Here is a 22,025-nt window from a genome sequence, read left to right on the forward strand (position 1 = left end):
TAACATTCTGTCTTCACCATTCTACAGGGAGGGAGTCTGCTTTCCGGGCAGCAGGTGGTGTGACTGAAAAGATCACACATTCGTCAGGAACCGTGTAGGATTTTTAGCACTGTTAGAGCTTAGCATTACAGATTTAGGGCAGCTAATAAAATTCCAGAGACCGAGTTTTTGACAAGTCTGAAATTTTTTGGAAATCGTTTTCCTACCAAGTAAGTCTTCTTGGTTCCCCTTTTAGTTCTGCGCTACAGAAAACTCTGTATAATTAAAATTAAAAAAGAATCGCTTCGCAGCAACCAGATGAACATCTGGCAGCAAAGCCACATTAAAATGCTCTCCTTTCAAAGGAAGAGCAAATATGTGGCTCTTCCATTAAGAGCATTTCTTCTGTCAGAGAATAAGCTCACAGACTTTCCATTTATGGTTTTTTTGTGTTTTTTTTTAAAGTCCAAGGCTCAATTTGGACCTGCAATTTTTCTGTATTTTCTCAGTGGTATCTGGACAATAGTGTGTTACGTACATAAGAAATCTAGGGTCAAAATGAAGATAATCTAATGCACCAGGTATTTAAATAAATGTGCACAGGTTGTACTTAGAATCACCTGGTGAAAAACTGGGAGCAGAAGTAGCTGGGGCCTGTTTTTCACATGTAACAAAAATATTTCAAAGTTAATATAAATTTAATCATAAGCGCATCTAGGAAGAAGCACCGGAGGACATATTTTGATGTGTTTTATCTCTCCCTTTCTCATTAGCCAGAAAAATGTTTAAATCTAGAAAGAAGATCAGATCTTGTAAAGCCTCAAATAGTCCTCTAACTCTTCTCATATAAAAAAAAAAATCATTTCGAAATAGCCTTTCAAAATAAGAGTGTATTTCATTTATCATGAAATGGACCCGCCTTGCACTGTGGTGGTATGTACGTTGACCAAAATATTTAATGTGAACTATATTAAAAACCCTCACAAAGCTCTCTTAATGTGTTGCAAAACTTACAAACAGGGTTGTAACTTTCTGGAGGGTGTATGTTAGGGCCCTAGCAGGGCCTCCACTGGAGTCTAACTTGGCTGCCAACTCAGGTTCCTCCCACCCTGACCCCCCCACCCCCACCCCATCCGAGGGCCTGTTATTCAATATTATGGAGGCCACAGAGTTTGCTGAACTTTGGCAAAAACATGGGAGGATAATCTCTGGGGGAAATAATTCCTTGGATATAAAAGAGAGGAAAAGAATAAAAGTATCTTGAAGGTATATGTGTTCAAAAGTTAATTTGGCTCTGTTATCAAATTAGAGTTCTTCAGGAAACAGAAACTTGGCTTTCAAGATTTGGGGAGGCACATCACACTTAATAGTTTGCTTATGAGACACACTCACATGAAAAGAAAAACACAGAAGACAAAGGGTCCTTAATTTGTGGGAGGATATATTCCAACTTGGGGGGGAAGGGGGAAGGCATGTCAGCTCTGAAGCTCACTCATGACATTTCCAGAGAGTTCTGCAGTCCCCCCCCCGCCCCCCGCCCTGGACAGGACAGGATGTGAGGGCCTGTTCCGCTAGGCTGGACTGTCCCGTCCCTCTGCCACACAAACAGTGTGCGATATGCAGGCAACTGCAGTGTCAAGTTGGCAAAACTCCTGAGGCTCTTGAGTGTTTATCAACTCAGTAGGTCAAACGTCTGCAGGCACTGGGCGGAGCAGCAGTAAGCCACAAAACTAACTGGTGTCCTCCTGGAAGGGGAGAAAAGGGAGAGAACACTGTGAGGCCGCGGTTCCAGTCTCCCGATTCTTTCCATTAGAGGCAGTCTTTTTCTTTGTTAAAGGATTAAGCGTGGCCAAAAAAAAGTACACCACAGAAATGTAAATTTCCTTTTAAAATTGAGCGCTGGAATCAGGTGAGGTATGCGTGGACTCATTTTGTTAGCGGTTTTCAAATGACATAATATCCCCCAAGTGGGCAGCTAAGGAAAAAAAAATAAGCTTTTTCCATGTTATGGTCTGAATTCTGCTTATTAGAACCAACAATGCAATAATAGAATTTGAAATAACATTATTAAAAATCACATCACAGAAAACATCACCAATTTAGCTAGAACACTTAATATTATTGAAGAACTTAAAAAACAACAACATGATTTTAAGGACTTTATCCAGCACAGGATTGTTTGTAGAGGTAATTTCAGAATCTCAGTAAGAGAATTTGAGGGTCTTCTTCCCAGATAGCGGAGGAATCCCATCTCAAACTCCCATTTGGCACCTTTCCATACAAGTCATGAGCCCTCTGACCCACTCTGGACAGCTCCAGCTACGAGAGGCCTGGTTTTCCCACCAGAAGTCCTATCCTCTGGAGAGGAGAAAATAGTTTACTGTTGTTTTCCACAAGACCTCCTGTGCTGATTGTCTTCTGTTTCCCCACCCCTTAATCCAGTCTTTGCCTTTCTCTGTTGCCCAAGAAGGTCACCTCTACAGATCCTATCAGGAAAGCAGCCTGATGGCTGGTTTTTGACCAGATTAGGTCAGCAGAGGATGAAGGGCAGGAAGAGAGAAAAGCTGAATATTTTTCTTTTCTTCCTCTTTTCAAAGTCTAGTTAATTGAGGTATATTAACATTACAAACATACAAGAAAATTCACCTGCTTTAAGTACACAGTTGAATGAGATTTGAAAAATATGCAATTATTTAACACCAAAATCAAGATAGGAAATATTTTTTATTCCCCAAAGTCCCTTGTTGTCATTTGCAGCCAATTGCCACCCCCCCTCCTCAACCCGCTCCCCACCAAGTCTCTGGCAACCACTGGGCATTTTGTTTCTCTGTGGGTTTTGATTTACTTTTCCCTGGGCTCGCTCTGACAGTCTTCCAAAAGAAGCTTTGCTACCATTTTCATCTTGATTGATAAATGCCTTCAAGGCAAGAGCTAGCCCTACCTCTGTGGATACTTTTGTCTTATATTTCTGGGTCAATCCTGGATTCCCTTACCAGCTGGCTTCCAGCTAGGTTTGGCTGGGAGGATAACACTCCCCTGGGTGGCCCTTCTTGTATGGCTCCAGTAACACTTCAGTACCCAGCTGGGTGGTGCCCACCCTGCCTTCCTGCCTGCAAAGGGCCGCAACATCAGCAAGAGCTCAGGGCCTTCCTGGCTTTTCCCTGAGCATGCTCACCCCCGTATGCATGCATATGGCCACCCAGACTCCCAGGGATATGTTAGTGCTTCTTAAAGCCCCTACAGAACCCTCATTTCCCCAATTCCCCTTTTCAGCTTTATGGTTAGTCTATTTTTGGCCCCAACAGTTCTTCACTGCCTCCGGCAGCTGTGATGTGAAGCAGTTGCCTATAATTGGTTTGACAATTTTTGACAAACACCCTCAGAGAAGAGGCTTTTTACACTGGTGAGCTTTGACTGAAGTCAAATAAAGATAGGCTGTCAGTGAACCACCAGATAGGACAAGGACAGTGCTCTCTGGCCATGGACCTTTGAAGAAGCCCTAGCCCCCTTCTGCCCCTTTTCAGTTGCTGCCAGAAGACTGGTTTTACCTGTGATTGCAGATTCTGACTTTTCAAGGTTAAGACTACAAGATGGGGCTATGAGAGCTTATCATAACACAAAGGTCTCTGTTCTGAGATTTCACCACTCTTCTTGAGTAAATGCATGCCAGATTGCTGTTTAAGGCTTTTGTTAATTTCCAGAGTTCTGGAAAATTTGATTGTGACCATTTTTGCTGGTTTTCTCTTTGCTTTTGTGGAAAGATTGAGAATTTGTACTCTATCTCTACTTCTCTGACTACAGCTCCTACTGGGCAGTCCTTCTGTTGGCTCTGGTTCTCAGCAGCCTCCAGAGCCCCTTGTCCTTCAGGCCTAGAGGATAAGGATGGTAAAGCTTTTTACTGTTGTAAGTTTCCAGGGGCTTTATCATCCTTGTGGGTGCTCTGAATCCTGCCTCAGCTTCTGCAAATAGTCCCTCTCCATTCTTTTCTCTTCAAAATCCCAGCTAATGTGTGTTTTCCAGCCAGTTTCCCAACTGATTTAGTAAGTGTTACAAGAAGGGGCCTAAGAAAACAGTCCATCCAGATGGAATTCTGGAATTGGGTTGGTCAGTGCATGAATGGCCTTCTTACTGGGGAAAAATGGGACACTGCTAGCATGCAGTATGGTGTGGCATCACGAACATTCAAAGTATCACTTAAGCAGACTGCCAAGGGAGGGTAAGGCGCTGGGAGGTCAAGCGGCTGTGGTACTTGATTGTTATGGCATCAGAGTGAATTCAGAGATTGTGCATGAGATGGTTTCTGCTGACGGCTAATGAGATGATCGCTCCCCGCCCCCATCTCCATCCCCACCCCCAATTAAGCACAGTGGCTTGAACTCTCAACTCAAGCCATAGGTAGAGAGTCAACATTTCTGTGGTGGCTCTAAAGGAATTATTTTGTGAAGCTATGCAACAGACATGTCTGAAGCCTGAACATACAGCGTGCAGAACCCATGCCATCTGGGTAAGAGTACCTTTATGTGGAGTCTCTTATACTAAGGTAAAGGTGCTGGCTGGGAAGGGGTAGGACCTTGAGACTTGAAATTGACAGCTCTGTCCAGACACAAAGCTAAGAACCTTGAAATTCTAATATCTCTAAACATTTCTTCACATCAGAAATAGCCTTTCTTACCTTCTGACACAACAAGCATTTCCTTGCATAACAATATCTCATTGACTTCATCTGGGGTGTTCACCTAAAAAGGAAATGCCTATTCTCTTCAGAGCCCACCACCAACAGTCACTGTCTCTAGGGCCACAAAAGGTGTAAAATCCCAGCACGATCCAGAGAATTCATTGCAAGGCCTGCTACTGGGGGAGAGAATATACACCAAGAAGTGGCAGGATCTTGCCAAATTTTATTAGCAGGAGCCTGGAGAGCAAGCATGCAAATGGATTCTAAGTAAATTAGCCAGCAAGACTAAATCTAAGGTTGGATCAGGCCAACGAGAGTGTTCACATATGCCTCAGGATTTAACGTGTTAGCCTGAGCACCTGTTACGGTTGACAGAAGTCCTGAGTCGGTAAAGGCCTACAGGCAAGGGGACAGCGATGCTGAAACTCCCACTGCACACTCTAGAGGGAAGAGATCAAAGATTTAGAGAAATGGGAACTTTGAAGTGGATCCAATGTGGTGCAGCTTGCTCAGCCACCTCCTGAAAATCTTTGGGAGAGCGAGGAAGGCATTTCCTTCACCAAGACACAAAAGTATGTATAGATGAGGGGAAGTGGCACACACACTTGATACTTAGTATGACACATGCCTACTAGAGGTGAGAGAGAAATCCTCCAAATCCTCTGAAAGGTCAGGTGTCTGCTGCATTGGTAAAGTTTCAGAAGAGTGACATCTGAAACTGCACTATGAAGCAACAGATACACACTGTGGGTCCCTTTGGATTTTCGGGGCAAAATGTATTTGGGTGGGGACTTTTGGTTCTGCCAAGATGGAGTAGTCCAGTTCTTCCAGGTCCTTCCTCTTACATTAAAACACAATAAACTGGCCATAACACAACAAACAAGTATAGGAAGGCTCTGAAGAATAGATAAAAGGTGGACAGCTTAGGGACCTTGGGACTTGAGGGGCAACACAGCAGTGGTGAGTTCCCTAGGTTTTCTTACTGCCTCCCTGATAAGCTAGATAGGATGCTTGTAGAAACCCAGAACCACCAACAGGCACAGGTTAAAAAAAAAAAATCTCCAAGAAAAGCCTTTTCCCCCTAGCCAAAGGACCAGGACAGAGAAATCTCTAGAGGCAAAGTAAGTACTTGCTTCATGCTGGGTATGGGGGGATTGAGAGTGATAGCTTGAGCATACAAGGTTTTTTGTAGGGTGAGAAAAATATTTTAAAATGGACTGTGCTGGGCGCCTGGGTGGCTCAGTTGGTTAAGCGACTGCCTTCGGCTCGGGTCATGATCCTCAAGTCCCGGGATCGAGTCCCGCATCAGGCTCCCTGCTCGGCAGGGAGTCTGCTTCTCCCTCTGACCTTCCCCCCTCTCATGCTCTCTATCTCATTGTCTCTCAAATGAATAAATAAAATCTTTAAAAAAAAAAAATGGACTGTGCTGCTGGCTGCACATATCCATGAATATAGTAAAAACTGCTGAATTGTACACTTTAAACAGTATGACATGTGAATCATCTCATTAAAGCTGTTTAAAAAATAAGAGCACTGAAAGGAGAAATAGACAAATCCACAATTAGAGTGGATACTTCAACATCCCACTCTTAGCAACTGGCAGAACTAGCAGACAGAAAATCAGCAAAGGTACAGAAAAACCAAACAACTCAATTGAACAAAAGAATCTAATTGATGTATATAGAACACTCCGCCCAACAACAGCAGAATACACTTTCCCACCCCCCAAAAATGTCCATGGGACATTCACCAGGATAGACTGTATCCTTGGCTATAAAACATACTTCAACAATTTGGAAAGGACTAAAATTATACAGAGGACACATGAGGTTTCATCCCTGATAAAGAGTGTAAAAGTCGTCACTCCTGTTCATACAAGAACAAGCTGAACAAATTGAAAATCAACAGCTTTCCTTTCAGCCACCAGGGAGTTGAGGGTGTAGGGCAAAGAGCAACCTCAAAGTCTGGAGAGACAGGTGAATCTGGAGAGTCACAGCTGAGATTTGCTCACCTGGACAGAACACACTAGAACTGATGGAGGCTAAATGTGGGCTAGCCTGGGAATCAGACAGTACTGGGGCTGCAATCTTAGCACTGTCCCACACATTCTTGGGTTTTACCTACAGAAACCCTATAGGCTGTCATGGTAAAAAAAACAAACAAACAAAAAAAAACCTTCGCAGCTCAGTCAGGAGGAGGGAAGAAGTAGTTACTGTGTAATATGCCCAGAGCATCGTCCAGAACAAAGGACTGCTCTCCAGAGGAAAAGAGTTTATCAGAGCCTTGTCCCAGCTGGAGAAGGGCACTGTTCCTACTCCAGCCCCCTCTAGTCTACCCATATCACCTAAGGGGGAAAAGCAAGCTATGAAACATGAGAGAGACTTGTGAAAGTTACAGCCCAGATATACAGGCCCACTAAAATACTGAGATATAGTCATAAAGTTTCAGAATGCTTCCTTACCTCACACCTTAGCACTGGAGCAATGGTTCCCAGCATAAGAACAGTGGATTACAGATAAAACACCTGCAACATGCTGACTGTCTGAGGAGTGCACAGGGCAGCCCAAAGTCAAGTGAGGAGACTAAAACAAGGACACCTTAAAAGAACTTGCATTTGAAGCCTCTGGCACCTACACCTTCAGCAAATGTGAGACACAGCCCAACTCCTAGCCTGATTAATATAAAATTTCACACGAAAATAACTATTTACCTCAGTTCTTTTTACCCAATACAACATGTCTCTCTTTCAACAAAAAATTACAGACATGACATAAGGCAAGAAAAAGCACATGTTGAATAGACAAAACTTCAGAACCAGAGCCAGGTATGACGCAGATGTTGGTATTAACAGACAGAGAATTTTGAAAAGTAGAACAGAAAATCCAAGATCTTGGGGACAATTTCTAAAGGTGCAACATATGCATAATTAGCATACCAGAAGGAAAAGGACAGAAAGGAAAAGAAACTTGAAGTAGTAATGGTGAAGAACTTTATAAAATTAGTAACAGATCCAGTAGTGTAACAGCACTGAGCAGGATAAATATCAAAAACAAAACAACCTCAAAACAACACATAGGCATATCATATTCAAACTAGAAAAAAAGAAAAAGGACATTTTCAAAAAATCAGAGGGAGAAAAAAAAACAACCTATACCTATAGAAGAACAAGTGTATGAACTACAGTGGACTTACTAGAGAGCATGCAAGCAAGAAAAGAGTGGAGTAAAATATTTAGTGTGCTCAAAGGAAAAAAAAAATCACTACCTTAGAATTCTATACCCAGTAAAATTATCCTTCAAAAGTAAAGGAGTATAAAGAGTTTTTCAGACAAAATGATAAAACTGAGGAAAATTCATTACCAGGCAGATTTGCCCTGCAAGAAAGGTTGGAAAGAGTTCTTCAGTGAGGAGGAAAATGATATAGGTCAGAACTTAGATCTAAAAAAAACCAGGAAGCCTACTGGAGAAGGAATAAAGGTAACATAAAATACTTTCTTTTTCTAATTTTCAATTGATCTAAAGTATAATTTGCTTAAAGTAATAAGGGTAGCAACGTATAGTATGAGTACCGCAGATGGATAGTGACATGAACGACAGCAATTTCATAAAGGATGACAGGGAGGAATGTGGAATGTTCTGTTACAAGACACCTGTACTACACATTGAATAATATAGTGTCCTCTGAAGATGGGCTTTAGTGAAAAAATGTATATTGCAAACTCTATGGAAACAACTATACATTTTTGAAAAAGGAGTATAATTGGTATGCTAAGAGAGGAGATAAAATGGAATCATGTAAAATGCTCAATTAAAACCAGAGTGGGCAGAAAATGGGGGGGTGGGTGGCAAATGAAGAACAAATATAAAAAATAGAAAATAATTATAAACATAGTAGAATTAATCCAACTAAATCAATAATCACTTTAAATTTGAATTGTCTAACTATACCAATTAAAAGACAGAGACTATATCAGTGGATGAAAAAATGAGACCCAACTATATGCTGTGGACAAGAAACCCACTTCAGACATATAGATGTGGACAGGTTAAGAGTAAAGGGAGGGGGAAGATAAAGCATGTTAACACTAATCAAAAGAAAGATGGAATAGCTATATCCATTTCGGATGAAGTGAACTTCAGGACAAGAAAAAGTATCAGATATAAGGAGGGGCATGACATCATGATACCGGTGGTAATTCTCCAAAAGGACATAACAATGTGCAATGTGTATGAATCTAATAACAGCATCAAAACATCTGAAGCACAAAATGATAGAACTCTAAGAAGAAAGAGGCAAACCCACTATTAGAGCTGGAGATTTCAACACCCCTCTTTAAGTAACTGGTAGATCCAGAAAGCAGAAAATAAGAGAAAATACAGTTGAACTCAATATCGTTAATCAACCTGACCTGACATTTATAGATACTCTATCCAACAACAGAGAAATACACATTCTTCTCAAGCTCCTGTGTAACATTATTCAGCAAGACAGACCACATTCTAGGACATAAAATCACAGCATAAAAATTTTAAAGAAAATCATACAAACTCTGTTACCAGAGCACTACTGGAATTAAACTAGAAATCAGTAATAGAAAGACAGGTGGAAAATCCCCAAATATTTGAAAATTAAACAATTAAATTCTAAATAATACATGGGTGAAAGAACAAGTCTCCAGAGAAATTAAAATATTTTGAACTGAGGGGTACTTGGGTGGCTCAGTTGGTTAAGTGTCCAACTCTTAATTTCGGCTCAGGCCATGGTCTCAGGGTCATGGGATTGAGCCCCGTGCAGTCTGCTTAAGATTCTCTCTCTCCCTCTGCCTCTGCCCCTCCCCCAGCTTGTGTGCAGTCTCTCTCAAAAAAATAAAATAAAGAATCTTTAAAAAAATATTTTGAACTGAATGAAAATGAAATACAACTGATCAAAAAATTGTGGGATGCAGCAGAAGCAGTATTAAAGGGAAGCTCATAGCACATGAAACACATCTATTAGAAAGGAAGCTCTAAAATCAATAACCTGAGCTTCCATCAGGAAGTCAGAGAATGAAGAACAAGTTATGAAGGAAGTCGAAAGTAAGTAAAAATCACAGAGCATGTTCTCTGTCCATAATGGAATCAAATTAGAAATCCGTAACAAAAAGACAACAGGAAAATCTCCAAATGTGGAAATAAAATAACACAGTTCTTTGACCTTCTCTGACCCATGGGTCAAATGACTACTTTCCCATGGATTAAAGAGGCAGTCTCAAAGGATATAAAAATTTACATGAACTGAATGAAAATGAAAATACAACATATTAAAAATTTTAAGACATAGTAAAGCAGTGCTGAGAGAGAAACTTAGAGTGCTTAAATGCTTGTTAAAAAGAAGGAAAGGTCTCAAATCAATAATCTGAGCTTCTACTCTAACCCCCTCCCCCCAAAAAGGCAAAGTAAACCCAAAGCAAGCAGAAGGAAGAAATAATAAAGAAATCAATGAAACTGAAAATTTCACTAGGATTAAGAAGATCAATAAAATTGATACATCTTCAGCAAGACTGACAAAGATAAACAGAGGAAAGACTCTCTTAGTATAAGAAATAAAACAGGTGATATCAGTATAGATCCTGAAGCCATTAAAAATATGAGCATATTATGAACAACTTCATAGTCATAAATTTGTGGAAGAATACATGAATTCCTTGAAAACTACAAACTACCAACACTCAACCGAGATGAAATATCCAGCCTGAATAGTCTTATAACTATTGAAGAAACTGACTTTGTAATTAAAAAAAGAAATTTCCACTGGAGAATTCTATCAAACATTTAAAGAAGAGCTAAGAGGAATTTTTACACAATCTCTTGCAGAAAAATAGAAGAGGAGGAACACTTCCCAACTCATTTTATGAGGCCAGTATTATTTTGACTCTAAAGCCAAAGAATACAAATCCAGAAAACTACAGACCATATCTCTCATGAACATAGATACAAAAAACCTCAACAAAGTAATCCTCAACTAAATTAATACAGAAATGTAGAAACAGAACTACACACCATGATCAAATGGGAGTTATTCTGGGTATGTAAGGCTGTTTAATATTTGAAAATCAATTTCATCCACCATTTCAACAGGTGAATGGAAAAAAAATGTGTATGATATCAGTGGACTCAGAAAAAGTATTTGACAAAATACAACATCCATTCATGATAAAAGGTCTCAGCAAACTAGGAACAGAGGGGAATCTTTCTCAGTTTGATAATTAGAATCTACAAAAAAAATCCTACTGTTAACATCACACTTTAAAGTAATGTCTACTTTCACCACCTTAAGCAACGTAGTACTTGAAGTTTTAACCATTGCAATAAGGCAAGAAAAAGAATTAAAAGGCATACAGACTGGAAGGGGGAGAAGTAAAACTATTTCTACTTTCAGATGGCATGATATGATTGTCTACATAGAAAATACAAGGGATCTACAAAAAATACTCCTAGACTCTTAAGCAAGTTCAACAACGTTGCAGGCACATTAGATCAAAACACAAAAATAAATCACATTTCCACATACTAATAAAGAACACATAGAATTTGGAATTTAAAAATATAGTAATATCATTTATACTCACAAAGAAAGTGAAATATTTGGGTGTAAATTTAACAGAACATTTAAGGACCTGAGTGCTGAAAATTATTAAATACTGATGGGAGAAATAAAAGAGTACCTAAATAAATGGAGAGTCATAGTATTTATACACTGGCAGAATCAACATAGCAAAGATGTTAATTCTCTCCAAGGTGATCTATAGATTGAATGCAGTTCTTTTCAAAATCCAGCACAAGGGTCTTTTTTTGAGACAAAGATAAGCTTATTCTAAAATGTATATGGAAATGCAGAGGCCCTAGAATAGTTGATACAATCTGGAAAGAGAAGAATAAAGTAGAAATATCACTTTATCTGATATTAAGGCCTAACATATAACTACAGAATCAACAGTTTGGCACTAAGAGACAGACACAGATCAATGGAATGGAATAGGGAGCATCCTTATGATCTTGGGGTAAGTAAAGATTACTTAGGACACAAAAAGCACTAAATATAAAATTAAAATGGAAAAATTTGACTCAATCAAAATTAAAACCTTCTGCTTTACAAATTACACTCATAAGAAAATGAAAAGGCAAGCAACACTGTTGAGATTTCCCCAATTCAGGAAACTATATAAATTTTAAGTCATTAGATACATTGTATTACCTTAATTTAAAAAAATTAAAGTTGGTTAGAACCCTATTTCAGATAATTTGCTATACCAGAAGGTATATATTTGTATACATCACAAATGAAATGAAACTCAGACACAAAATGATCTTAAATGGTAAGTGGATTTTTGAGGATCATCTAATCAAACTTAACTCTCCTTGTTTTTTTAAAAAAATATTTATGTGAAAATCATTCATAGAAGCAATATATTTCACGCCACTGAGTTTTAAAAAAAAAAGGTTCTAAGCAAAAGAATCCAACTCCATAAAGATGTTTTTTTTTTGTTTTTAACTTACTGAAGCATCATGCCCACTGGCATCATTAACTCCTTACGATGCTCAAGGGAGTAGGGTGGGTAACGTGGAGGTGTAATATTTGTGCTATAAAAAAATCCCAACTCTGTGTTCTTACCTACTTTTGGGAGATTCATCTAACAACCCATTGTACTGATTGTTGCATTAATGATCTAAGTTGTTACAAGTACACCAAATCTACTGCCTTAAGGATGGATGTGTGCTGGTTTGATCCTTTAAAATTCCAGAGCTGTGGCACCACAGACATGATAGTTTTAGGGGAGAAATTCTGAGCTAAGCAATAAACTCTATAGTTAGGAAAAAGATGCTAGTAAATTCTACAAAGAACATCAGCCATGACATTTGTTGCTTTAGAATCTCTGAACTTATTTATAGGCAAGGCAGGAAAAAGAGCATTTCAGCTTAGTTTTAAAATACAGAAATACCACTATTCTTAAAAAAAAAAATCATAATGTGGTTGGCACATACTGGAGCCCAAAATATCATAAGAAATATGGTATTTTCTTTGCAAACGTGTTTCCTGATTAGAAACAAAAAGCATAGCCTTGACTCATACAGAAATTCAAGCCAGAAGAAAAATAATACTTATTAGACAGAATTTATCAGATGACATCCCAAGGCTGCGCACATATTAACTTAAGGGAGAATCATCTTACGACATATTTACATTTGTGTTAACAGTGCTTGTTACATTTGTAACTTGTTACATATATGTAACTGCTTGTTATATTTATGTTAACAGTGACTGCCTCTCATGGGAAGATCCTGTGTGCAGAACTAGAGGCTTACATATTACATATTGGCTTCTTTACTTGATGGGTCCATGCCCTAGAACGTTAGGGGTGAAATATGTATGGGGAAAGAAGTATCAGTTGGTTTGGTCATAGCTGAATCCCCAGGACCTAGTACTGAGTTTGGCACATAGTCAATACATAATTGTTGAGTGATACAAGGAGGAAAAAACAGTTAAGAACAATTTACTTCCTTTCTTGAAGAATATTTTGCCTGTGCAAAATTTCATAAGTCACCTTAAGAGAGTGCCAGTGAAGACTTCTGGAAGCTGAGAGAAACACAGAAATCCCAAACACAAGTGAGCAAATAATGTCAGTATTACTGATGTTAATTGTTTCACATTAGAAAGTAATAGCCATAAAAAGCAAGGGTAAGGAAATGAGAAACATCTCATAAGCGATTTGACCATATAAGAATCTGAAGAGATTATTTACAGATAAACTATAGTACGTGGGAGGAGGGAATGCTAAGTTGTTCCTAAAGACAGAGGGAAGCCATAAGACAAAGAGTTCTACATGCCTCTCACAAACAGGCCTCTATCCCAAGGCGCAACAGTCACCCAGGCATCTGGCTCTCTCATGTCATCACTCTGGCCTAAAAGACCAAGGAGAATTCCTGAAGAAAACTGAACTCTAACTCTGAGCTTGAAAGCAGCGGACTGAAGCCACGGTGTCATTACCTACCTACCTGCTTGCAGGGGAGGTTCATTGCGTATCTGCTGACTGACTGGACAAATTAATAAACGAGTGGGTGAGTTATTCTGAGCTATTTGGAAGTAACTCCAATGACATTTTTTAAACAGGAATAGAAAAAAAATTCTAAAATTCATGGGGAAGCAACAAAAGATCCCAAATAGCCAAACAAATCTTGAGAAAGAACAAGGCTGGAGGCATCTCACTTCCTGACTTCAAAATATTTTACAAAGCTTCAGTAATCAAAACAGTATGGTATCGGCGTAAAGACATATACACAGACAAATGGAACAGGACACAGAGCCCAGAAATAAACCCACACATACACTGTCAACGGATCTTTCACAAGGAAGCCAAGAACACACAATGGGAAAGGGACAGTCTCTTCAACAAATGGTGGTGGGAAACTGGACACCCACATGCAAAAGAATGAAACTGGATCTTTATCCTACACTGTACATAAAAAGATCAACTCAAAATGGACCAAAGACATATGCAAGACCTGAAATGATAAAACTCCTAGAAGAAATGTGGTATAAGTAAGGGGAAATCTCCTTGATATTGGACTTGGCAATGATTTCTTGGATAGGACACCAAAAGCACAGCAACAAACATAAAAATAGGCAAGGGGGACTACATCAAACTAAAAAGCTTCTGCATAGCAAAGGACACAATCAACAAAAGGAAAAAGCAACTTAGGAAATAGGGAAAAATATTTAATGGCCCCACATTTGATAATGGGTTCATATCTAAAATGTAAGAAACTTCTATAACTCAATAGCAAAAAACAAATTTCTGATTTAAAAATGGGCAAAGGACTTACACAGACATTTCTCCAAAGACATACAAACGGCCAACAGGTATATGAAAAGGTGCTCAACATCACTAATCATCAGGGAAATACAAATCAAAACCACAAGATCTCACCTCATACCTATTAGGATGTCTATTATAAAAACAAAAAACCAACCAAACAAACAAACAAACAAAAAATAACAAGTGTTGGAAAAGATGTAGAGAAACTGGAATCTTGTGTATACTCTTGGTGGGAGTGTAAAATGGTGCAGCTGCTATGGAAAATTGTATGGCAGTTTCTCAGAAAATTAAAATAGAACTATCATATGATCCAGAAATCCTACTTCTCAGTACATAACCAGAAGAACTGAAATCAGAGTCTCAAAGAAATACCTGCACACCCATGTTCATTATGGTATTATTCACAGTATTCAAGGTATGAAAACAACTTAAGTGTAAGACAACGTCTTCATGGATATAAATATACAATGGAGTATTATTTAGGCTTAAAAAAAGAAGGATGTCCTGGCCTAGGCAACGACAGGGACAGACCTGCAGGATGTTGGCTCAGTGCAATAAGCCAGCTACTGAAGGACAGGATTTCACTTATATGAGGTATCTAAAAAAGCAAAACTCATAGAAGCAGAGAGTAGAATGGGGGTTGTCAAGGGCTGGGGGGAGGAAGAAATGGGAGCTGTCCAGTTTCAGTTATGCAAACTGAACAAGTTCTAGAATGCTGCTGTGGAATGGAGTGCCTATAGTTGAATAATATTGTACTGTGCCCTTGGAAATTTGTTAGGAGGGTAGATCTCATGCTTAAATGTTCTTACCACAAGCAAAAAAAAAAAAAAACCAAAAAAACAGAAAAACCCCACAGTATAGAGAGAGTACCAATCATCTGATTCAATGGATTCTTAGTTAAGAAGTCAATTTAGAGAGATTCTACTTTAACCTAAAATATTGCCAATGGTCATTTCTAGTGGTAGTACTTCCATTTGAAATAGTTTCCTTTTGCAAAATTGTATTTTCTAATTTTGCTTTAATGATAATGTATGAATTGAATAGATACACTTTGTCCCCACCCAAAAAATAAAAATAAAAACGAAACCACCAGTCTACTAATGTTTTAATAATTAAACATATTTTTAATTTCTAAAGCAATACCAGTTTGTTGTAAAAACTCAATTCTACTAAAATGAAACCACTTACACTGAAAGCACGTTTTACTATATATAGTATATATATATTCATACCCCTATTTGACAAACATTGGATCACACTATGCAACCTGTTTAAAACTTTTTTTTTTTTTTTTAAAGAAAGGGAGGTGGGGGATGCAGGGGCAGAGGGAGAGAGAGAATCTTAAGCAGGCTCCACGCCCCACGCGGAGCCTGACTCGGGGCTCAATCTCACCATCCTGAGATCATGACCTGAGCCAACATCAAGAGTCCGATGCTTAACCAACTAAGCCACCCAAGCACCCCTAAAAAACATTTTTAACTAAACTGAAAAATTTTTGCTAAAGAAACTTTTCTTCTTTAACCTGTATAAAGTTTTAAGCCAAAGATTTTTTTAAAAATCTATCTAGATATATTTTTCAAATCGTTGGTTTTGTGTATTTGTAAAAATATACCCTCTCTAACAATATTCAAATGATTCTATAGTATATAGAACTGAAAATTAAAGTCCCCCCTGACTACCCTATAACCCCACATTCCTCCCAACCAAGACAACCATAGTTAAGAGTTAGATATATATCCTGCTGGACCTCTTAGTGCACACACACCCATCTTTCAAAAGTTATCTTGTTCAGAATACTAGAGCATATCTTCATTTTGTATTTGAGTACCACTTCAACATTTCTTCATGCTATATGGTGATTCAATTAGTAGCTAACTGCAGCATAGCATCTGAAACACAGATTTGAGGCAACACTGCTAGGGTTCAAATTCCAGCTCTGCTATGAGACCTTGGCCCAGGTTCTAATATTCCTGGGCCTCAGTCCCACCTCCCTCCAGCCCCTATAGAATGGAGATGATATTAGGTTGAACCACATGTAAGTGCCAAGGCACATGATTGCTATGATCTAATCTTGTTTTCAAGTTTTTAAATTTTATTTAAAAAAATTTTTTTTTATGATTCCATCTAATAACAGGCCTATCTTATAGTACTTAGAGAAATAACACAGCTCAGCTTCCAAGCTGGATCTCCTGACCCCTAAGGGCAGGAAGTTCTTTCCATTCTAGCATCAAAGTACAAAAGCAGAGATGCGATGGCACCACTATCTGAGTGTGCACTGTAGTATCTGCTACAGCTAAACCTTCCCCCAGTGGTATGCGAAGAACCACTGGGATTCTGGGGCCATTTGTATTCCTGTCCCAAAACATTCTGGAGATTTAAATGAAACCCTTTGAAGGTCTATGATGATTCATTTTAGTTGTCAACTTGGCTGGGCCATCGTGCTCGGTTGTTTGGTCAAACACCAATCTAGATGCCGTTGCCAAAGTAGTGTTTAGATGCGATTAACATTTAATTCAGTAGGCTTTGAATAAAGCAGATTCTTCTCCATATTGTGGGTGGGCCTCACCCAATCAGTTGAAGACCTTAAGGACAAAGTAAAGAGGTAGAAGGACTTTTCTTTAAGACAGTGACCTGCTTGAGTTTCAAGCCCATGCCCTGCAGAATTTGGACTCAAGATCACAACATCAACTCCTGAATTTCCGGCCTGCCAGCCTGCCCTATGGTTTTGGATTTGCCAGCCCCCACAACTGTGTGAGTCAATTCCTTAAAATCAATTGATCTCTATATATACAGATATAGATATAGGTTCTGTTTTTCTGGACAACCCTTAACTAATACAGATATAGCTATTGGGAAGTGAGAAGCTGCTGTAACAAATACTTAAAAATCTAGAAGTGGCTTCGAAATTGGGTAACGGGTAGAGGGTGGAAGAATTCTGAGCTGCATGGTAGACAAAGCCTATCCTGCCTTGAAGAAACTGTTGGTAGAAATGCAGATATTAAAGAGTATCTGGTGAGGCTCACAAAGGAAAGGGGAGCTGTAGACAGAGCATCTACTGTCCTAGAGAATACATACATTGTCATCACCAGAACGCTGTGTTGAAGGTGCGTTTGCTGAAGTCTTGGGCAAAAAGGGGAGTGTGTTATTAGAAACTGAAAGATGACCCTCGTTATAAAGCACACAGGACTTGACCGAATTGTGCTCTGCTGGATGGAAAGCAGAACTTGTAAGCAATGAACTGGATGTTTAGCTGAGGAGATTTCTAAGCAAAAGCAAATGGCCTGGTTCCTCCTTGCTGCTTACAGTAAAATGGTAGAGGAGGGAGCTAAAATTGAGGGAACTGTTATGCAAAAAGGAAGCAGAATTTGAAGATTTGGAAAATTCTCAGCCTATCCATATTATAAATAATGAGAAAGCTTGCTCTGGGGAGAACACTAAGGGACAACTGTTTACATGATCAACCATGTCAGCAGAAATGCTGACAGCTTGTACTGAAGGGGACAGAGATGGGACAGAGTGAAGAAAGGCTGTCAGGCTTCTGGAATTCTCCCAGCAGGAAAGGGGCAAGAGAGCTATCGGGGAAAGGGAAGAATGGGCCCGGGGATGGGGCAACTTTCTTGGTTTTAGAGGGCAGGGCTCCCCCCAAGGCTGGGGTGGGGGGAGGAGGCACCACTGTGGTGGGCCCAAAGGACAGAGCATCTAGCCAAAGAATGTGATTCTCAAGCATTAAAAATCTAATGGAATTTGCCCTTCTAGGTTTGGACTTGTTTGGAACTCATTACCTCTTTCTCCCTTCCGATGTTCTCCCTTTTGCAATGGGAATGTCTATCCTGTGCCTGTTCAAACATTACATATTGTGGCAGATAACTTGGTTCATTACCTGGAGAGGAGTCCTGCTCTGGGATGAATTATACCCAAGTTTTACCCATACCTGATTTAGATCTTTGAGATGAGATTTTTGAACTTATGAGTTTATGTTGGAATGGGTTAGGATTTTGGGGGTGTTGGGAAGGGATGAATTTATTTTGCATGTGAGAAAGACATGAATTTTTGGACCAGATTGTTAATGGGTTGAACTGTATCCTCCCAAATTCGTATGTTCTAGCCCTAACCTCCAATGTGATGGTATTTGGAGTTGGGGCCTTCTGGAGATAATTAGATTTAGAGGAGGTCATGAGGATAGGGGTAATGGGATGAGTGCCCTTATAAAAAGGAGAGACAGCAGAGAGCTTGTGTGTGTGTGTTCACACTCTCTCTGCCACACGAGGCAGCAAAAGGGCAGCCATCTGCAAACCAAGAAGAAAGCTCTCTTCACACTCTGACCACGTTCACCCTGATTTCAGACTTCCAGCCTCAGAACTGCTAGGAATGAATTTCTGTTGGTTGAGCCACTGAGGTATGGTATTTTGTTATGGTAGCCTGAGAAGAGTAATAGGGTAACATTATTTGGAGTCAGGATCATTGCAGGTGTAATCAGTTAACTGAGGATGAGTCAGTAGGTTGGGCCCTACTGCAGTATCCCTGGTGTCCTTAGAACCGGGGGAGGTGTAGATACAGACAGACAGAGAGAGAAGATGATGTGAAGACACAGAGAGAAGACGGCCATCTCTAAGCCAAGGAGAGAGGCCTGGAACAGACCCTTCCCTCAACAGCCCTCAGAAGGAACTGGCCCTGCCAACATGCTGATTTCAGACTTCTCACCTCCAGAACTGTGAGACAACAGATATCCTATTATTTAAGTCACCCAGTTTTGTGGCATTTTGTTGCAGCATTCCTAGCAAACGAATGCATACGTCTGAGAAACCTTGAGTAACCTGAATTCCTAATGGGAAATACAGAACTTGTGTAAACGATGATTGTGTGAGGAGATGCCAGACACGTTGTTATAATAATAAATAACCCTCTATGTTAATGTTCTCCATTTTAATAAATGAACGTAAGTTTGGGGAATGAACATTTGCCATGACTATTAGGATTCAAAATCATGAATATACTAGTCATTCTTCTCTGTTACGGATATTTGAAGGTTTGGGTATTTACTGTTTAGGCAAAATACTATAATTTCTTTTTACTGCACTCTGTATTAAATTGAAGTTGAAACTAACACTTGTACGGGGCTTGGTATTTTAGAAGAATATCCAATATGTTCTCTTAAAATAATGCCAGATGTCCACATTAATTTAGATATTGGCTGATACAATGTATTATTTTATGACAAGCAATGCAAACTAAACTGAATATATTATAAAACTTAAAAATATTATTATCAAGACCTTTTAGAGTTTATGATATTAAAAAATGCTGATTTTATATTCAGCAGTAAGCTACTGAATTCAAGTATTTGGTTTTCAGTTACAAAAGAAAGTACTTTAAAGACTATGATAGAAACTGATGTCAATGCTTTTAATACAATCTCCATAGCAACATGGGAAGGAACAAAGTCTGGTGGACCAAATGAAAGCCACAAACTCTCAATTTCAACCCTAGCATTAACTCACCACAGAAAGCCATGTTTATATCTTGGCATTTCATCTTTGCTATAAACACAGGCACTTCTGGCTTTGCTCAACAAACGGGCATTGCCTAAGTCCTATGTACTGGATATATTCATTTTATTAAGCTAATACTATTATATTTATGTTCTGAAACAATATAAGATTATTCACACTGAATTTCTAGGTTGTAGCAGAGAAATAAGTAACAGCAAATAAAATATTCAAATACTGAATACATTCCCCAAATTTCACATAAAGATAACACAAAAAAATGACTTCATTTGAAGGATCTACTTTATTTTCACAAATTAATTACCATGATAAAAAGAGAGTCTAACTTTTTGAATAGGTATTCAGAATTTTATCAGCTACTGATAGAGTATCCTGACCATATGGAATTGTCTTCATTTTCATATTTTCAGTAAGAAAACGTCTTCAATAGAAAATTATACAATAATGTATAAGGGTTTTACTATGGTTTAATGAATTAGATAAGATTATCCTAGGATGGTATCTTACTGATATGAAGAGCATTTGCTAAACACACACACATAAGAAATTTCAAGAAGCCTCTGAGCTAAAAAAAAAAATAGATTACAATAGTTAATATTAGTATTTATTACATGCCTGGGCTCTTTCCATGACTGATCTCATTTAGCCTCACAACGACCTTATTAAGTAGACATTATTATTATGCTCACTTTATTAATGAGAGCCTGAAGCTCAGAGATGTTAAGTGCCTGGCCCAAGGGCTCCCAGTGGAGGAGTGGGAGTCAGGGTGTGTGCACCTGACCGCTAGGCACCATGCCGATTTCATCTGTTCCTTTTATTCGTGGAGTGACACCCTCAGACGCTGACTCAGTGCTTTTAACTCTATTCTAAATGGCATTCCACCACATTTGGCGATGTGACCACCTCGGACTGGAATTAGCAAATTTAGAAAGGTTTGGAAGAAGGCTTCTTGTGGGCAGGCACAACGAAGCAGGAGACATTAAAAATACAGAAAGGGGAAACGGGAACTGAAAAGTCTAACAAAAGGATTATTCAGGGTAGGAACAAGATAAACGCAGTTTTGCAAGGGAGTGGGGTAGACAGTAGAAGGAACTACCCGTTTGTTGAACACCCATTATAGGTCAAGGTTTTACCTTCACCGTCTGCTAATCCTCACGATGGCCCCACCCAGCAGGCTCTTCTAGCCCCATCCTGAGGCTCAGAGAGGTTCAGCACCCCACCCAGGCTCCCTCCTCATGCTATAAAAATGCTTACAAAGGAAACGCTTCTTGGCACTGAATAGAGTAACAAGTTATCTGAAAAAGTTACTAACCCAAAATACCAACTGATGGATAAGTGAGGTGTTAGAGTGTTTTTTTTTTAACTTTAAAAAATGTAAACTTAGAAAATCCTAAATTTAGAATATCTATATGCTGAGGTTGTGCCAATGGGGGATTTTTCATTTGATGTCCTAATTTTAATTGTCTGGTTTTCTTTTTTTAAACTACCAGTATAGGGGTTTTTACTTGGTGGACATTCTTAGCAAATTCAAGGCACTGTGCCAAGAAATAGAGAGTGGCAAGAGAATGGCATTTGAAAGTGTTAGAAATTCAAAACAGAAACACACACACACACACACACACACACGATGTTCAGCCATGCACTTTCAGTTAGCCACGCCAATTAAATAGAAGGGCTGGGCTGGTCCCATTATATAACAAATATTTTGTTCTTACATTCCTTATTGCCTAAAGCCTATTGTGAATAGGGGAATAGCAGGAAAACGCTCCTACAAAGAATGAGCTACTCTAAATAGTATATACAATAAAACTGTTCTGCATATGATCAAAAAAGTAATAAAGGGAAGTCCAGTTTTCTCGTGATGCTGAAAATGTGCTTTTGTTTCGTTCAGCTGTATCTCAGGAAGCGTTCTATGCACCTTGACAGCTGCTGACTTAACAATACTTTCATGCATGGCCTCCCTCCCCCCCTCGCCCAGGTGTAAGCCCTGGTGCCCACTTAGGCGTGATTA

General features: G+C 39.1%; 1 protein-coding gene across 2 annotated transcripts in view; it reads right to left on the minus strand.

Moving 5' to 3' along the window:
* Positions 1 to 1,250: 1,250 nt before the first annotated feature.
* Positions 1,251 to 22,025, minus strand: part of LRRC28 (leucine rich repeat containing 28) — a 165,611-nt gene continuing 144,836 nt past the window's right edge. For both annotated transcript variants that reach the window (XM_035024037.1, XM_035024036.1), the window contains one exon: positions 1,251 to 1,724. In XM_035024037.1, coding sequence (XP_034879928.1) covers positions 1,652 to 1,724 — 73 coding nt within the window. In that variant the 3' untranslated portion in view covers positions 1,251 to 1,651. The remainder of the gene's footprint in view (positions 1,725 to 22,025) is intronic.

The sequence above is a fragment of the Mirounga leonina genome, unplaced genomic scaffold, assembly GCF_011800145.1.
Source record: "Mirounga leonina isolate KUSES-001 unplaced genomic scaffold, KU_Mleo_1.0 Mir_178, whole genome shotgun sequence".
Taxonomy (NCBI): Eukaryota; Metazoa; Chordata; class Mammalia; order Carnivora; family Phocidae; genus Mirounga; species Mirounga leonina.